The sequence below is a fragment of the Mustela putorius genome, unplaced genomic scaffold, assembly GCF_011764305.1.
Source record: "Mustela putorius furo isolate JIRA1106 unplaced genomic scaffold, ASM1176430v1.1 tig00000179_pilon_pilon_pilon, whole genome shotgun sequence".
NCBI classification, from domain to species: domain Eukaryota; kingdom Metazoa; phylum Chordata; class Mammalia; order Carnivora; family Mustelidae; genus Mustela; species Mustela putorius.
The window spans coordinates 8046796-8065153 of record NW_025421305.1 but is presented as its reverse complement, the minus strand read 5'-3'; the positions used below and the strand labels follow the sequence as shown (position 1 = coordinate 8065153).

The window sequence follows — 18358 nt, the reverse complement described above, 5'->3', positions numbered from 1 at the left end:
AGTTAAAAAGGAACTCATTACCACTAAACTATCCCTACAAGAAATGTTGGGGCACCTGGATGGCTCAGTGGGTTGGGCCTCTGCCTTCGGCTCTGGTCATGATCTCAGAGTCCTGGGATGAGCCCTGCCTCGGGCTCTCTGCTCGGCAAGGAGCCTGCTTCCCCCTCTCTCTGCGTGCCTTTCTGCCTGCTTGTGATCTCTCTCTCTCTGTATCAAATAAATAAATAAATAAAATCTTTCAAAAACAAAAAAGAAGAAATGTTAAGGGGGCAGAGGGAGTGTATACCTGGCTGGCTCAGTTGGTAGAGCATGCAACTCTTGATCTTGGAGGTCACGAATTTGAGCCCCATGGTGGATGTGAAAACTACTTAAAAAAAAAAAAGAAAAAGAGGGACACCTGGATGGCTCAGTTGGTTAAGCCACTGCCTTCAGCTCAGGTCATGATTCCAAGATTCTGGGATCAAGTCCCACATCGGGCTCCTTGCTCAGCGGGGAGCCTGCTTCTCTCGCTGCCTCTGCCTGCCTCTCTGCCTGCTTGTGTGTACTCTCTCTCTATCTCTGGCAAATAAACAAAAAGAAAGAAAGAAATGTTAACAGGAACTTCTTAGGAAGGGAAAGACTGTAAGTAGAAGTAAAAAAAGGAGAATGCACAAAAGCAGTAAGATTAAGTATATCTATATAAAGCAGGCAAGGGCTTACAAAATAAAAGTAGTAAAGTATGAAACCATATATCTTAAATGTAAGGATGGGAGAGGAATAAATTAATTAAGTCAGTTAGAGAAAGACAAATACCAAATGGTTTCACTCATATGTGAAATTTAAGAAACAAAACAAATGAACAAAAGAGATAAAGAAGCAAAGAAAAAAAAAAAGACTCTTAACTATGGAGGACAAATTGATGGTTTCCAGAGAAGAGATGTGTAGGGGGATGGGTGAAATAGGTGAAGGAGATTAAGAACACACTTACAATGATGAACTCTGAATAATGTACAGAATTACTGAATCACTATATTGTAAACCTGAAACTAATATAACTCTGTATGTAACTATACTGTAATAAAAAAAAAAAGAAGGGATATTACTGAAATAAATATATAAAGAAATAATGGGTAAAAACTCCCCAAATGTGGGGAAAGCTCTGTACATACAAGTTAAAGCTAACAGGTCACCTAAAACTTTTAATACAAAAAGATCTTCTCTTTTAATACAAAAAGACCTGTGTAAAAAAAATAAAGAAAGAAGTTTAAAAACAGCAAGAGAAAAATAATTTCTCTCATACAAGGGAATTCCATAAAGCTATCAGATCTCAGCAGAAACTTTGTAAGCCAGGAGAGAAAGGACGATATATTCAAAGTGTTAAAAGAAATAAACTGGAAAACAAGAACACTTTTTTTCCTCCCTCAGAAATAAAGGTGAGATAAATACTTACGTTAAAAAAAGAAAAAAAAACCTCAGAATTTTTATCACCACTAAGCTGTCTTACAAAAATGTTGTAAGTAGTTCTTTAAGCTGAAATGCAAGGTTGTGCATTATTAACATGAAAATATATGAAAACATACAAGATAATGGTAAAAGTAAGCATATAGTTAGATTCAGAATACTCTAACACTATAATATGGTGGTGTGTTAAACTTAACTCTAGTATAAGTGTTAAAGGACAAATGTAATAAAAAAATAGCTACAGTGAAAACAATTTGTTAATGGAAACACAATATATAAAGACATAAATTTGGACATTGAAAACCACAAAAATATAGGGGTGAATAAAAGGATACTTTTTGTATGTGATCGAAGTTTTTATCAGTGTCAACTATAGTATGTATAAAATCTTTTATGTAACCATGATGGTTATCACAAAGCAAAAGCTGTATTACTATGGAAAGCCATCAATTCACAAAGAAAAGGAGCAAGAGAGGAAAAAAAAAATGGACAAAGGGAACAAAATAGTCAAAAAGCAATTATACATTGAATTCTCCAATCAAAAGATATAGAATGCTTAGATAGATTAAAAACAAACAAACAAACAAACAAAAAAACAATAAAAAGTAAGAACCAACCAGATGCTGCCTATAAGAGATTTGTATCTGATTTAAGGACACACACAAGTTCAAAGTGAAGGGATAGAAAAAAGTATTCCATGAGAGTGAAAACTGAAAGAAAGCAGGTAGCTACAGTTACATTAGACAAAGTAGACTCTAAGCCAAAAATGGTAACAAGAGACAATAAAAAAAGTCATTATATAATGAAAAGGAAGCCAATTTATCAAGAAGATATGACAGTTAAAAATATGTATGCACCCAAAACTGGAGCACCCACATAAATCAAGCAAATGCTAATAGATCTGAAGGGAAAAACTGACTCCAATACAATAAACAGGGAAGTACAATATGACACTTACAGCAATGAATAGATCCTGGATATAGAAAATCAGCATGGAAACATTACACCTAAACCATACTTTATAGATCAAATGGATCTAACGTCCTATAAAGAACATTCTATTCAACAACAGAACACACATTCTTCTCAAACACAGAACATTCTCTAGCACAGATCATATGATAGGTCATAAAACAAATTTTAGCAAATTTAAGAAAACTGAAATCATATGAAGTATCTTCTCTGACCAAATGGTAAGAAACTATAAACTGACAGGAGGAAAAGTAGAAAATTCACAAATATGTAGAAATAAACAAACTCTTCAACAGCTAGTAAGTCAAAGAAGAAAATGGAAATTAAAAAAAAATGCTGAAACAAACATGGAAACACAATATATCAAAACCTACAGGATGTTGCAAAGGTGGTTCTAAGAAAGTTTATACAGTAAATGCCTACATTAAGATACAAGAAACATCTCAAACAACTTAACTTTACATTCAAGGAACTAGAAAAAAGAATAAATAAGAGATCACAGCAGAAACAGAGACCAAAATAGAAAAGATTAAGAAATGTGAGAGAAGGTTCATTGAAAAGAACAAAACTTTACTAGATTAAGAAAAAAGAAAAGGATTCAAATCAGAAATGAAAGGGGAAGCATTACAACTGAACTATAAACTATCGTAAGAAACAACTATGAACAATTGCATACCAACAAACTAGATAACCTAGAAGAAATGGATACATTTCTAGAAACATATCACCTACCAAGACTGAATCATGATGAAATTAAAAATCTGAATAGACCAGTAAGGGTATTATTTTTTTAAAAAAAGATTTTATTTATTTATTTGACACGAGAGAGAAATCATAAGGAGGCAGAGAGGCAAGCAGAGAGAGAGAGAAGGGGAAGCAGGCTCCCCGCTGAACAGAAAGCCCGATGCGGGGGCTCGATCCCAGGACCCTGGGATATTAAACAAGTAATCAAAAACTTGCCAACACAAAGAGCCCAAGACCAGATTCAATGGTGAAATCTACGAAACATTTAAAGAATAATTACACCAATTCCCCTCAAACTCTTCCAAAGTACTGAGGAGAAGAGAACATTCCCAAATTCATTACAGGAATCATACATAATCCTGATTATCAAAGCCAGAGAAGGACACTATAATAAAGTTACAGACCAATATCTCTGATGAATATAGATGCAAAATTTTTCAACAAAATATTTGCAAGCTGAATTCAACAATATATTAAAAGAATCATATACAATGACCAAGTGGGATTTATTCCCAGGATGCAAGGATGGTTCAATATCCAAATGAATTGTGATATATCATATTAATAGAGCGAAAGACAAAAGTCATATGATCATTTCAAAAGGCAGGAAAATGGTTTGACAAAATACATCTTTTCATGATAAAAACATTCAACAAACTGGATATAAAGGAAATGTATTTCAAAAATCACAAAGGCCATATATGACAAACCCACAGCCAACATCATGCTGAATGGTTAAAAACTGAACTTTTCCTTTAAGATCAAGAACAAGATAAGGATACCCAGCCTTATCACCCTTTCAACATAGTACCAGAAGTCCTAGCCAGAGCAATCAAGCAAGAAGAAATACATAAATAAAAGGCATCCAAAGTACAATGGAAGAAGTAAAACTGGCTCTACTTATATATGATTTCACCTTAGACACAGAAAATCCTAAAGATTCTACCGAAAAACTGTTAGAACTAATCAATGACTTCAGTAAAGTTGAACGATACAAAATCAACACCCAGAAATCAGTTGTTTGTATACATTAACAATAAAACATCTAAAAAAATCCCATTTACCACAGTATCATAAACAATACTGAGTGATAGATTTAACTGAGGTACAAGAACTGTGCACTGAAAAGGACAAGACACTGATGAAAAAAACTGAAGACACAAATGTAAAGATATCAAACATTTGTGGAATGAATATTGTTAAATGTCTGTACTGCTCAAAGCCGTTAACAGATTCAGTGGCTATCTGATCAAAATCCCAATGGCATTTTTCAAAGAAACAGAAAAAAAAATTCCTGAATTTGTATGGAGCCATAAAAGACCCTGAGTCGCCAAAGCAGTCCTGAAAAGGAAGAACAAAGCTGGAAGTACCTCATTTACTGATTTCACACTAAAGTATCAAACTATAGTGATCAAAACATTCCATTTCTGGAATCTTAAAGGGATACCTGCATTCCCACAATCACTGCAGCATTATTCCTAACAGCCAAATACAGAACAGCCAAACGGTACATCAAATTATGAACTGATGAAGAAGATGTTGCATACAGGTACACTGTATTTTTTTAAAAGTTTGCAAGACATTTTGCTTTTATGAAAGACCTACATTAGCATCTGTTTTTGTTAAGAAAAATAAATCTGAAGAGGATTTTTACTTTTACAAGAAAAGGCAAAACGTGAAAGTAGTATTCAGCATTTATTTGACAGCAAGCCCTCAGAGGTGGCATGTACCCCAGGCAGCCAAGAGTGTCACTGCTAAGCTCTCCTGAGAACTACACTTTGTATCTCAGCATCAAGCTCCTTGCCATAGCTTTGAACTGTGCCTGTGCGCATTTGTGCTTTACCTCGATTTATTCTGGGCAGCCTTCTTTGCAAGATCTGTGTGTTCTAGGTATCAAAAAAGCCAAGAAGAGGCCACTTATTGAGTCTGGGAATGCTCAAAAAATCTTCCATATAAATGAATGGTAACTGCTTTTTTGATTTATGCCATTTGAGTTTACAGAAGATTTCACAGGATAGTGGACAAAACCTTTATATATACAATGGAATATTATTTAGCAATGAGAAAGGAGGTCATCTACCATTTATGACAACATGGTTGGATCCTGAGGGCATTATGCTAACTGAAGTTGAGTTAAACAAAGAAAGGTAAATATGGTATCAGTTATATGTGGTCTAAAACATCCAAACTCATAGAAATAGAGTGCTTGTGGTGGTTACTAGGGTGTGGGGGGCTGGGGAAATAGGGAGACTGGTCAAAGGGTACAAACTTCCAACAAGATGATTAACAACTTGGGGTATCTAATGTATAATATGATTATAGTTAATCAAATTGTATTACATACTTTAAAGTTGCCAAGTGACTAGATCTTAAATGCTCTCACCATTAAAAAAAATAGTAATTATGTGACATGATGGAGGCTAACACTATTACGGTAATCATTTTATAATACATGAGTGTATCAAATCAACACATTGTATATCTTAAACTTACATAGTGTTACAAGTCAATTATGTCTCAATAAAGCCAGAAAAAATTATTTAACAAATATCACAAAAGAAGAAAAAATAAAAATTTAAAAGGAGGCATTAACATCTGAAAAACTTAAATTATAAAGAAAATTCAATGTATATATTTTAATATATGTATATATTTTAATATTTAAACCTTTGATGAAATACAATATTTAGGAAAAAATATAAATTATCAAAACTGACTAGCATTCAAGAATAAGTAGCTGAAAGTGAAATAAGTTAATCAGAGAAAGATAATTATCATATGATTTCACTGATAGGTGGAATTTGAGATACAAGACAGAGCATTATAGGGGAAGGGAGGGAAAAATCAAACAAGATGAAACCAAAGAGGGAGACAAACCATAAGAGACTCTTAATCTCAGGAAACATACTGAAGATTGCTGGAAGGGAGGGTGGTGGGAGGGATGGGGTGGTGGGGTGATGGACACTGGGGAAGGTATGTGCTATACTGAGTGCTGTGAATTGTGTAAGACTGATGAATCACAGACCTGTACCCCTGAAATTAGTAATACATCATTTGTTAATTAAAAAAAAAAAAAAGAAGAAGTAGCTGAAGCTGCAATGTGTTTAGTTACTGGGTGCTTAGGTGTTCTAGGTACCAACTACATACATGGTACTGTGTTGACTTGTCTTTTCTAATTTATTCTTCACCATAAATTAGAAAATGGAACTATTATTATGCCATTTTACAAATGAAAAAATTGAGGCTCAGGTAGATTAGGCCATTTGCCCACAGTCATGTAGATAGTAAGCACGAATCTAAAAAGTTATCAAAAATTAACTCCCCTAGGATCCAGGACCAGAAAATTGTACTACTATTTTCTTTTAACCTTTCTAATCCCCTGTTCTCAAATAAACTTCCTAACCCCAAAGAAACCATTAAGTATTCTAGAACATTAAAGAAGAGGAAGTTTCTGGAAAAAGAAAAGTTACTAGAAAGTTACAGGGGGAAGAAAACCATAAAAAGAAATGGAAAATTAGAGATGCCTGGGTGGCTCAGTGGGTTAAAGCCTCTGCCTTCAGCTCAGGTCATGATCTCAGGGTCCTGGGCTCAAGCCCCACATCAGGCTCTCTGCTCAGTGGGAAGCCTGCTTCCTCCTCCCTTTCTCTCTCTCTCTGCCTGCTTTCAATCTCTGTCTCTGCCGAATAAATAAATAAAATTTTCAAAAAAAAAAAGGAAAACTACCTAATTCACTTTATTTAGCATAAATTGGATACAAAAATCTGATAAAGATCTGATAAAGATAAAGATATTTAACAAACAAAAGCAAAACTAAACTACAGACCATTATTCCCAATGTTTTCTACATCAAAGCTATCATTACTGAAATTTACCCAATTTTTTTTATAATAACCCTTGAAATATCTAGAAATAAAGCATACTTCTTCAACATAATAAGGATTACCTATCTTAAGCCAATAGTGAATATAATCCTTAATATAAATTTTAGAGACATTTGCACTCAAATCAGAAACAAAACATACATGCCCCTTTCAACCCTATATCATCGGGTATGAAAATCTAACTAAAATAAATAGAACATGAAATAAACGGGAAATATAATCAACAGAAAAAAGACCACAAAATATCTGCAGACAAATTTCTGCATGAAAAACCCAAGACTTGGGGTGCCTAGGTGGCTCAGTGGCTTAAGCCTCTGCCTTCGGCTCGGGTCATGAGGTCAGGGTTCTGAAATGGAGCCCCTTCTCTCTCTGCCTGCCTCTTTGCCTGCTTATGATCTCTGTCTATCAAGTACATAGATAAAATCTTTAAAAAAATTAAAAATAAACTTAAAAAAAAAAGAAAAGCCCAAGACTCAAAATAATAAATTTTATAAATAATATAATAATTCAGCAATACAACTTAATTCAAACTTTTTGAGACCATAACTCCTGGTTAAAGAAATAGTAGAAAACATGGATTTAATTCACAATTTAAAAGAAGGAAATCATGTAAAAATATATGTAATTAAATTTACTAAGCACTTATTATGTGCCAGGTACTGATTTTAATTTTGGGGTACAGAAGTGAACCAACTAGACTAAGTTGCCTACATTCAAAAAATGCAAGGATGAAGCTTAACAGAGAGGCAGTTACAAAGGTTGTGTAAAGAATCATACATGATAACTTGAATAAAAAGAGAGATAAACAACATTTTTGGATGAAAATATGAAATACTGAAAACATCAATTTTTACCAAATTCAACAACTAAAACAGAATTTCAATCATTTTGATTAAAATCACATTATAGTTGTTGAACACTTGCAAAGTCATTTAATTTACCTGGGGAAAAAAATGAAAAGAAAAACAAACAGAAAGGAACTACTTAAGAATATTTTGAAACAAACAAACAAACAAACAAAAACCAGGATATACCACCAGATAGTCAAACATTATCATATAAAATTGTATGATTAAATCATGATAATTAAGTCTTTACGGTACTGTCACAAAAACAGATAGGCTAATAATGGAACAGAATAGTTAGCTAGAGCGGCGCCTGTGTGGCTCAGGTCATGGTCTCAGGGTCCTGGGATCAAGCCCCACATCGGGTTCTCTGCTCAGTGGGGAGCCTGCTCCCCCGCTCTCTGCCTACTTGTGATTTCTCTGTTAAATAAATAAATAAAATCTTAAAAAAAAAAAAATAAAGAATAGTTAGCTAGAAACAAACTGGCAAATTCAAGAATTAAACCTGAGATTAAAAAAAAAGTGTCACTTAAAAATCTCATCTCATATGATGCATCAAAATAATTAGGGATGGATTAAATAGTTATGTGAAAAAGAAGACAGACCATATAAATCAGAAGGAAATACAAGTATATATTTGACTTTTGGATGGAAATTATATCAGTAAGATAACAGATCACAAAAGAAAAAAGTTGGACTAGTTAAGCCTGACAAAATTGTGCACATCAAAATCCATTGTAAGCACAGTTAAAAATCAAACTAAAATGAGGAAAGTCCACCATAAATACAACTAAACAATGGTTTGCATCGTACTACAAAAGGAGCTTGTAGAAATAAGGAAAAGACTAATAGTTCAATAGAAAAACTTGCAAAGACTATTGACAATTTATAGAATACAAAACACTGATAAATATATGAAATAAAACAGTAAATAAAACTAAAGGTTTTTTTGCTGAATTAGAAAACATTGGGACGCCTGGGTGGCTCAGTTGGTTAAGCAGCTGCCTTAGGCTCAGGTCATGATCCCGGCGTCCTGGGATCGAGTCCCCCTTGCTCAGCAGGGAGTCTGCTTCTTCCTCTGCCTCTGCCTGCCTCTTTGTCTGCCTGTGCTCACTCTCTCTGACAAATAAATAAATAAAATCTTTAAAAAAAAAAAATTATATGCCCCTGATGAATCACTAAATTCTATCTCTGAAACTGATAATACACTGTGTTAATTAAACAGAATTCAAATAAGAAATTTTTTAAAAAAGAAAATATTTAAAAGCTCAGGAATAATTATTGCTGAGAAGGTCCAAAGGGACAGAAACTTTCAGAAACTGCTGATGGGAGTACAGATTGGTATGCTCTTTTTGGAAAGTAATTGGGCACTGTATATCAAGATTTTTAATATGTCATAACCATTAAACAGGTATTCCATTTCTAGAAATAATCAGAAATGGTTACAGAGTGATATATCAATGTAATAGTCAAAATGTTATAAAATCCAAAAGTGCAGAAATAACCTAACTGCCCAACAGCAAGGGAATGGCTGAGTAAAATCAAAGTACATCTAAATGATTAAATATTATATAGCAATTAAAAATAACACAAAATTCTAATAAAGTACAAAAATATTAACATAATGCTAAATAGGGAAAAAGAAAAAACTAGGTAAAATATTTAAAAATGTTACTATTATCTCTTGGTAACTGAGCTATTCTTATGTTTTTCTTCAATTCAAAAAATTTTCTATAATAAAAATATAATATTTTTATTATATTTTAATATAAAAATATTTTTAGGGGGCAACTTTTAAAAATTAGGTTTCTCTACTTAGGAAGTCAGACATAATCCATCACATGTGAAACTAGCTGACCAAGACAAAATTTAACACGAATGGTTTATAGTATATTTATCACATAGAAAACAAAATACCTGAATTTTAAGAAATCTTAGCTTTAAGTATAGGAGATGTTGGTATAGTAGGGCCATTTTCCTACTGTAAGTCGCTTAAAAAACATCTCTTAGTAATGCAGCCTATTATTTCTGCAATTTCAGCATCATAGTCAGCATGGCTTATCATGATGCCTGGCAATCTGCTGCACTAAATGCATTTTTTCTAGTATTACATTAAGTAACAAATACAACCTAAACTATCATAATGATCGTGACATTCTGACAGCAGTTTTAATCTATACTATGGTATGTTATCCCTGGAGAATTAATTCTTATTAGAACATATAGATCTTTCCTTACTTAGGATGGGGTTATGCCCAAATAAACCCACTATAAATTGAAAATATCCTAAGTTGAAAATGCATTTAGTACATTTAACTTAGCCTAGCCTACCTTAAATAAGCTGAGCACATGTATATTAGGCTACATTGGACAAAATCATCTGATACAAAGCCCATTTTATATTTATATAAAATACTATCTCCTGTAATTTATTGAATAGTATACTGACAGTGAAAAACAAAATGGTTTGAAGTATACTGGCTGTTTACCCTCATGGTCACACTGCTGCCTGGGAGTGCATGAGAGAGAAATGTATAGGAGTGTATCGCTAGGCAGGGGGAAAAGATCAAAATTCCAAATCTGAAGTATAGTTTCTACTGAATGCATATCGCTTTTCCATCATTTTAAAGTCAAAAAAATCCCACGTCAAACCATTACAAGTTGGAGACTGTCAGTATAAAGCTGGCCAAAACCTGCATTATCCTATCTTATGAAAAAATATGATCTTTTCGTTAATGTACAGTTTTAAGAGTAAATAATTTCACTGTAGAAGTATCCACAGAGTAGTCATTTTACATTACCAATTCAAAGCATTAATGTTTTTGGAGAAAAACTGCTAACTCATGTACTTCTTTCCCCCCTGAAGATTTATTTTAACATTTAAGAAATAATTTGTGGAGCTGGGAATGACTTCTTCCTTTTACTGTGTAAATGCTCCAAAGGCAATAACTAATTTAAACATGTAATCTAATAATATAAATCAGGTAATATCCCTACCATGATCTTGTTTAATTGATAAAATTGTTCTGTTTCTTGACTACTGGCTTTATTTTTTAAAAAATTCCATTTATTTATGAGGAAGAGAGAGCTAGAGAGGGGGCAAGAGTGGGAGGAGGGGCAGAGGGAAAAGGAGAAGCAGATTGCCTGATAAGTAAGGAGCCCAACGCTGGGCTTGGGGCGTGATCCCAGGACTCTGGGATCATGATGTGAGCTGAGGGCAGACACTTAACCAGGTACGTTTGAATACTGGCTTTAAAACTTCAGTGGAGTGTCGTAAAACATTTTTAAGATGGTAACAAAATAAAAGCTTTTTTCTCACTTTTAGACATATACTATGAAGCCTCTATTGAATATGCAGATATTTGTTTGTCCAACAGAATAATCATGCTGAGTGTGAGAACACAAATGTGTACATGGTGTGAGTTAGCGTGTGAATATGTGGTCAAAAGAAATGTTATATTTGGGTAGGAATTAGAGAGATCATTAGAGGTTGCACTAAGTAACATACAGAATTGCTGAATCACTACATTATACCCCTGAAACAAATATAACACTGTATATAACTATACTGCAACTAAAATAAACAAACAGCATCTCTCCTACCAAAAAAACCCTCATTAACTTACTTTTTAAAAAATAACCAATACTTTACAGTTTCAAATACTCTAAAATACTGAATTAGAAGAGATAAAATCACTCTAGAAATAAAAGAAATGAGCCACACTTTTAATGAGCACCTTATCCTTGAAATTAGTTACTGTGATGTATGGAAGTACTGAGATAGAAAATATAATTTGTATTAACAGTGGGATTAAGTTTTAGGTACTTACTGAGATTCAACTTGTTGTTTAATTTCTTGCCATTCTCCATATGGGTTTGACTTTTTATGAGCTTTGGATTTTTCTTCATTTGGACCTGATGAATTTTGTTCTTGGGTATTTTTTTCTTTTTGTGTTTCTGGTTCAGTTCCTTTATCACTATTTTTATTTTTTTCCTGAAATGTCAAAGTCAAGAAATAACATATTTCAAGCAAAACTACAGGGACACAATTTCATTAACATAATCTTACTGATTTATAAATAATAATATACTAACTCAATATTTTTAATTTGCACATTACACAAAAAATACACATAGAAGAATTTTAAATTTTAATCCTTGATTAGGTTTTTTAATATGTCAGATGTTAAGATACAATGGGCCAAGGCTGGTTTTTAAAATAATCTAGTATGATGTTTTTTTTAAATTCCAGTACACTTAACATACAGTGTAATATTAGTTTCAGGTATATTAGTTTAGTGACTCAGCAATTCCGCACATCTCCCAGTGCTTATCACAACACAGGCACTTCTTAATACCCATCACCTATTTCTCCCCCTCCCTACCCACCTCCCCTCTGGTAGCCATCAGTTTGTTCTGCATACTTAAGGGTCTGTTTCTTGGTTTTTCTCTCCCTCTCTATTTTTTCCCTTTGCTTGTTTGTTTCTTAAATTCCATGCAAGTGAGTTCCTATGGTATTTATCTTTATCTGACTTACTTCACTTAACACACTCTAGTTCCATTCATGTCATTGGAAATGGCAACCTTGCATTCCTTTTTTTTAACAGCTAAATAATAATCCAGTACATATTCATATATCACATCTTATTCATCTGTCAGTGAGCACTGGGCTACTTCCATAGTTAGTTGTAAATAATGCTGCAATAAACATAGAGGTTTGGCTTCCGTAGTTTGCTTAGGGATTTGGCTTCCGTAGTTTTGCTAACATAGTTTGACTGTTGTAAATAATGCTGCAATAAACATTTTTTCCTATAGTTTTGATTTGTATTTCCTTAATGAACAGTGATGCTGAGCATTTTTTCATGTGTTGGCCATCTCTTTGTCTTTAGAGAAATTTCTGTTCGTGTCTTCTGTCTATTTTTAGTTGGATTCTTTGTTGTTTGGATGTTGGTTTGTATAAGTTCTTTATATATTTTAGATATTAACCCTTTATTGGCTATGTATTTGCAAAATCTCTTCTCCCATTCAGTAAGTTGCCTTTTAGTTCTGTTGATTGTTTCCTTTGCTGTGGAGAAGGTTTTTGTTTTATTGTAGTCCCAGTAGTTTATTTTTGCTTTTATTTCCCTTCCCTCAGTCATATGTAGAAAAATGTTGCTATAGCCAATGTCAGAGTCCTTACTACCTGTGCTTTTTTAAAGGATTTATGGTTTAAGGTCTTACATTTAGGTTTTGTTTTTTGTTTTTTAGGATTTTATTTATTCATTTGACAGAGAGAGAGATCACAAGTAGGCAGAGGCAGGCAGAGAGAGAGGGAGAAGCAGGCTTCCCACTGAGCAGAGCGCCTGATGCAGGGCTCGATCCCAGGACCCTGAGATCATGACCTGAGCTGAAAGCAGAGGCTTAACCCACTGAGCCACCCAGATTGCCCCTCTCATTTAGGTCTTTGATCCATTTTGAATTTATTCATGTGTATAGTATAAGAAATTGGTCAGTTTCATTCTTTTGCATTACCTGACCAGTTTTTCCAATACCATTTGGTGAGGATGGTCTTTTTCCTGGTGTATATTCATTCCTGCTTTGTCAAAGATTAATTGACCATAAAACCGTGGGTTCATTTCTGGGTTTTCTCTTTTATTCTGTGGATTTGTGTGCCTATTTTTGTGCCAGTAACATACTGTTTTGATTACTAAGGCTTTGTAATATAACTTGAAGTCTGGCCCACGTCGGGCTCTCTGCTCAGCAGGGAGCCTGCTTCCCTATCTCTCTCTCTCTCTGGCTGCCTCTCCGTCTACTTGTGATTTCTGTCAAATTAATAAATAAAATCTTAAAAAAAAAAAAAAGAAAAAAGAAAAATAAAAAGAAAATAATATAGGGGTGGAAATAGTTTATGTTCCCAATGGCCAGAGAGAGAAACATCATTAATATAAGGGGCACTGAGTGAAAGATGATGGGATTGTGAATACAGAAAAGTCCTAATGACTCTACTAAAAAATGCTATTGGAACTAACAGTACATTTAATAAAGTTGTCAGAAATAATTACTATGTGATTTTTTTATATATTAGCAGTGAACAGTTGGAAATTAAAAATTTTAACCTGTACCACTTATATTAGCACGAAACAATTACCCAGGGATAAATCTGACAAAATATGTGACACCGAAAACTCTAAAATACTGTCGAGAGAAATTAAAGCAGACTGAAATAAAAAGAAAATAAAGAAAATAAAAAAGAACAACAAGAAATATAAACATCATGAGATAGCTACTATAAGGCCTCTGCGGCTGCTCCTCTACAAACTGGATACAGCCCTCAGCCTGAGTTCTACCAAGAATTATGGGGTACGTAGAAAAATTCCAGGCAAGGACAACGATTCTAGATGTGGCCTGGAAGTACCCTCTCTCCAGCATCCTTAGATTTCCTTCACTACTCTGGTCAGTAATGTCATCTATGGATCAATGCTATGTGTCTGTTTTGCTTTGCCACCTAGGCTCCCAGAGTATTCCTGGAAAGATCACAAAGCAGGACTAGCAATACTGTAAAAATGTTTAATTTTACTTTTCTGCCATGGATGGGGATTCAGCAGCATCTGACAATCTTTTTACTTGGTTCACTTTCTCTCCCACCCCAGCTGAATAACTGTTTCAATTCATTAATGTTGTCAAGCTACTCAAAGCTCCTCACTCTCAGGAAGCAATCTTGATTTCTTTATAAATGAGTAAACTGAGGCTAAAAGGGCATGACTCTTTCAATTTCCTTCCTGATACCAACTCATCCATAGTCCTACCTTCTTACAGAAAAGGAAAACCTTACCCTATCGAAAATGAGTTTATTCCTCGTTCAAGACCAACCTATCCACCTACCCTTGTTGGTATTCCCACTCCACCTCCTTTCGAGTCCCTCTGAATGAAAGCATCATTACCACAAATCTCTCATGATTAAGAGTCAACGTGTAGCCATCATCCTGACAACCAATTTCTAGGTTTCATCTCATATCCAAACCACATATAAACCATGAACCACTTTTCATTCCTCTATAATTGGAGTTCTTTAAGATTTTTTATTTCTCACTTGACAGTGAGCGAGAGTACAAGCAGGGGGGTGGGGTGGGCAGAGGGAGAAGCAGATTCCCCACTAAACAGGGAGCCTGATATGGGGGTCGATCCCAGGACCCCAGGATCATGACCTGAGCTGAAGGCAGATGCTTAACTGAAGATACTCATTTGCCCCTTTATTTATTTTTTAAAGTTTTTATTCCAGTTAGTTAATATAGTCTAATATTAGTTTCAGATGTACAATATAATCTGAGTTCTGCCACCTCAAACCCTGGTGAAACTACTAGAAGGGCTTCATTCTTCTTGTTCTAGACCTAATTAATACTTGACACTCTATTCCTTTAGCTTCTTGGATCTTAAATTCTTCTGCTTCTCTGCATAACTTTCTAGCCATTCTTTCCATTATGAGTTCCTCTTTCCCTGCCTGTCACTTTAATATTTAATGTTGCCCAAAGTCATTTTCCTAGGTTATTTCACTCATTCTGAGATTTAAATTACTACCAGTATGCTGATGGTACTCAAATTAGCATCTCTAGCCTAGATACAGATACTCAGATTTGTATATTCAGACAGCTCTCTAGATGTTCCTGGGGTATCTCAAACTTAGGAAGTCTAAAAATGAACTGTCTTGCCACCAGATAGATACTACAAGTGCTACAACCATTTATCCATTTGCTAAAAATGTACATCTTGGCTTTACTTCTATCTTCCACCAGAAAACTGAGTAAGTCTGCTGAGCTTTCAGTAAATTGGTAAAGTTCTATAAAGAATAAATCAAGAACCTACCTTAAACTTTATTTTTGGCTTTTGTGTTTCGGTAGAGGCCTCTCCTTTTTCTGCTTCCTCTTCTCCATCAGAATCACTATGAGAATCTGATGATTTAGACTCTTCTAGGGTACCAAGTGATTTTTCATCGACCTTACTAGAAAGCAGATCGCCAGAGTGTGGTATGAAATCATCAGGTTTTTCCCATCTGGATTCTATTCAACAAATTTTAATAGTCATGTTATTTAGTTACCAATTCTATTCCAAAGTAAATACCAATATAACACTCCCTGTCATTTACAAATGTATTTTTTTTTAACTTTTTTTCCCCACAATATATTATTAAATAATAGCACTACATCTATTTTACACTATCACTTGATTAAGAAGATAATAAATAAGAATTCCCAAAGCACTTGCTCTTTTTATCTTTTGAGAATTGATTTCAATCTGGATTCCAGACACATAAACTATAACCCTAATGGAAAGAGACCTAAGAACTGGGCAACACCTTTGAAGGACTGTCACACTTTATCTGACACCAGTATCAGGAAACATGTGCTAATGAGTACACATTAGATTTCCTGGAATTTATTTATCACAAAGGTTTCCTGGGGTCCGCACAGAGTGAAATCATACTGTGAAGACCTGAATGAATATAATTCGTCATTTTTATACTAGGAAAAAAATAATCTCCATTGCACTCTACTGCCATCCAGTGGTTTACTGGGCTTTTAGTAAAATGAGAGCCTGGTGGCAGGTATTAAGGAAGGCACATACTGCGTGTGGCACTGGGTGTTATACATAAACAATGAATCTTGGAACACTGAAAAAAAAAAGACAGCATTTCTAATTATCTAACAGTCTCCATTTTTAGTATAATAAAAGGGAAAGGAATGATAAGATTTACTGTCTAACTGAGACACTTTTAAGAGTGAAAGGGGCTGTATCAATAATTACGCTTGCTATACAGAAACTGAAACAGTTTGAGGGCAAAGCAGTTTGTATAGCCTCTTATTAAAAGAGGGTGTTTTCTAGGGCGCCTGGGTGGCTCAGTCAATGGAGCATGCAACTCTTGATCTCAGGGCTGTAAGCTCGAACCCTACTCTGGACGTAGAAGATTAGTTAAAAATAAAATCCTTAAAAAAAAAAAAAGGTGTTTTCCAACATGAAAATAATTATTTCCTTATTTATATTTCACACGAGTAACAAACTTTCAGGAAATAATTTAAGCACCTACTATGTATTACGTACTGTTCTGGGAACTTCATAGATACCCGACCTTCATGATCCAAGAGTATACATGATCATCTCAGTTTTGCATAACAGTGGCTAGAGGTTCAGAGACTTCCCCAGAATCATAAAGCTGGTAACGGAAGAAGCTATGCACTAAGCCCAGAACCAATTCTCCACCTATATTATATCACTATATTATTTTATTCAGTATATTCACTATATTTATTTTATTCAGTATCTCAATTTTACCAAGCTAGAACCATTACTACTGTTGGGCAGGCTAGGTTATCTACTTGGAGGCTAACATGGGCCTTTTCTTCCAAAAAGATTTAATGCTATGTGTTTGGATAGTAGAAATTTGATAAATAATTAAATAAAGACTCTCAAACTTCTACTGATACTATACATATTTTGGAAAATTTAATTGTAGGAGAAACTAACTATAATTACTTGCTGACCCATTCTATAAAATTAAATTAGAAAAAATGTTAACTTGAAAAACTTAGATAATAATTGATAACAGTTATGCATGTTTTATAAATATTTACATATAACTGAAACATTACTGGGATAGTAAAAGTGAAAATCTGACATTCCAAGCCACTGCTAACATAACTTGTTTTGTTTTTAAGAAAGGAAAAGGCAAGTCAAATTAGGTGATTTCTAAGGTAGCTTTCAAAGTAATGATTATATTTCTACCATAATAATTTAAAAAGTCAATAATGGGCACGCCTGGGTGGCTCAGTGGGTTAAGCCTCTGCCTTTGGCTCAAGTCATGATCTCAGGGTCCTGGGATCGAGCCCCACATCTGGCTCTCTGCTCAGCAGGGAGCCTGCTTCCCCTTCTCTCTGCCTGCCTCTCTGCCTACTTGTGATCTCTCTCTCTCTCTCTGTCAAATAAATAAAATCTTAAAAAAAAAAGTCAATAATGATAAAGTAAAAATAATCTTTAAAATTTGTGAATGGCACATCAAGTAAGAATTATGAGCAACACAGTATATTATATATGAAAACCTTCCTGTTCTTCCATTGTGTTGTTTTTAAATTACAAAAGTAATATACACATGCTATGGATATATGTTGATCGCTATACTAAAATTCCTAAGTTCCCTTCATCAGCAGGCTAATAAGCAGTTCCAGGTACAACTTTACATAGTTAGGATAATCAAAGGTCATACTTACCTCCTGTTTCTGTATTGTAATAGTAGGTATAACCATCTTCACTTACTCCTTCTATCCAAACAGTCTTCCCTGCTATCTAATGGGAGGAAAAAAACCAGCATAAACGGAAGATAATGATGTAGTTATACTATATGAAATAACTAAGGCATAGAGTCAGCTACTTTCCCTTTCCTCTTAACACCTGGGAATTAGAGAGGCAGTATTGACTATGGCCAGGAAGCTTGGTTTGTGTTAATTATAA

General features: G+C 34.2%; 1 protein-coding gene across 3 annotated transcripts in view; it reads right to left on the bottom strand.

Annotated features, from left to right (window-relative positions):
• The window catches only part of WBP4 (WW domain binding protein 4), a 66258-nt gene that overhangs the window by 32543 nt on the left and 15357 nt on the right, over positions 1 to 18358 (bottom strand). For all 3 annotated transcript variants that reach the window (XM_045076616.1, XM_004759294.3, XM_045076617.1), the window contains exons 7-9: positions 18118 to 18193; positions 15722 to 15915; positions 11713 to 11876 (exon numbers count right to left, since the gene is read on the bottom strand). In XM_045076616.1, the coding sequence (XP_044932551.1) occupies positions 11713 to 11876; positions 15722 to 15915; positions 18118 to 18193 (434 nt within the window). The remainder of the gene's footprint in view (positions 1 to 11712; positions 11877 to 15721; positions 15916 to 18117; positions 18194 to 18358) is intronic.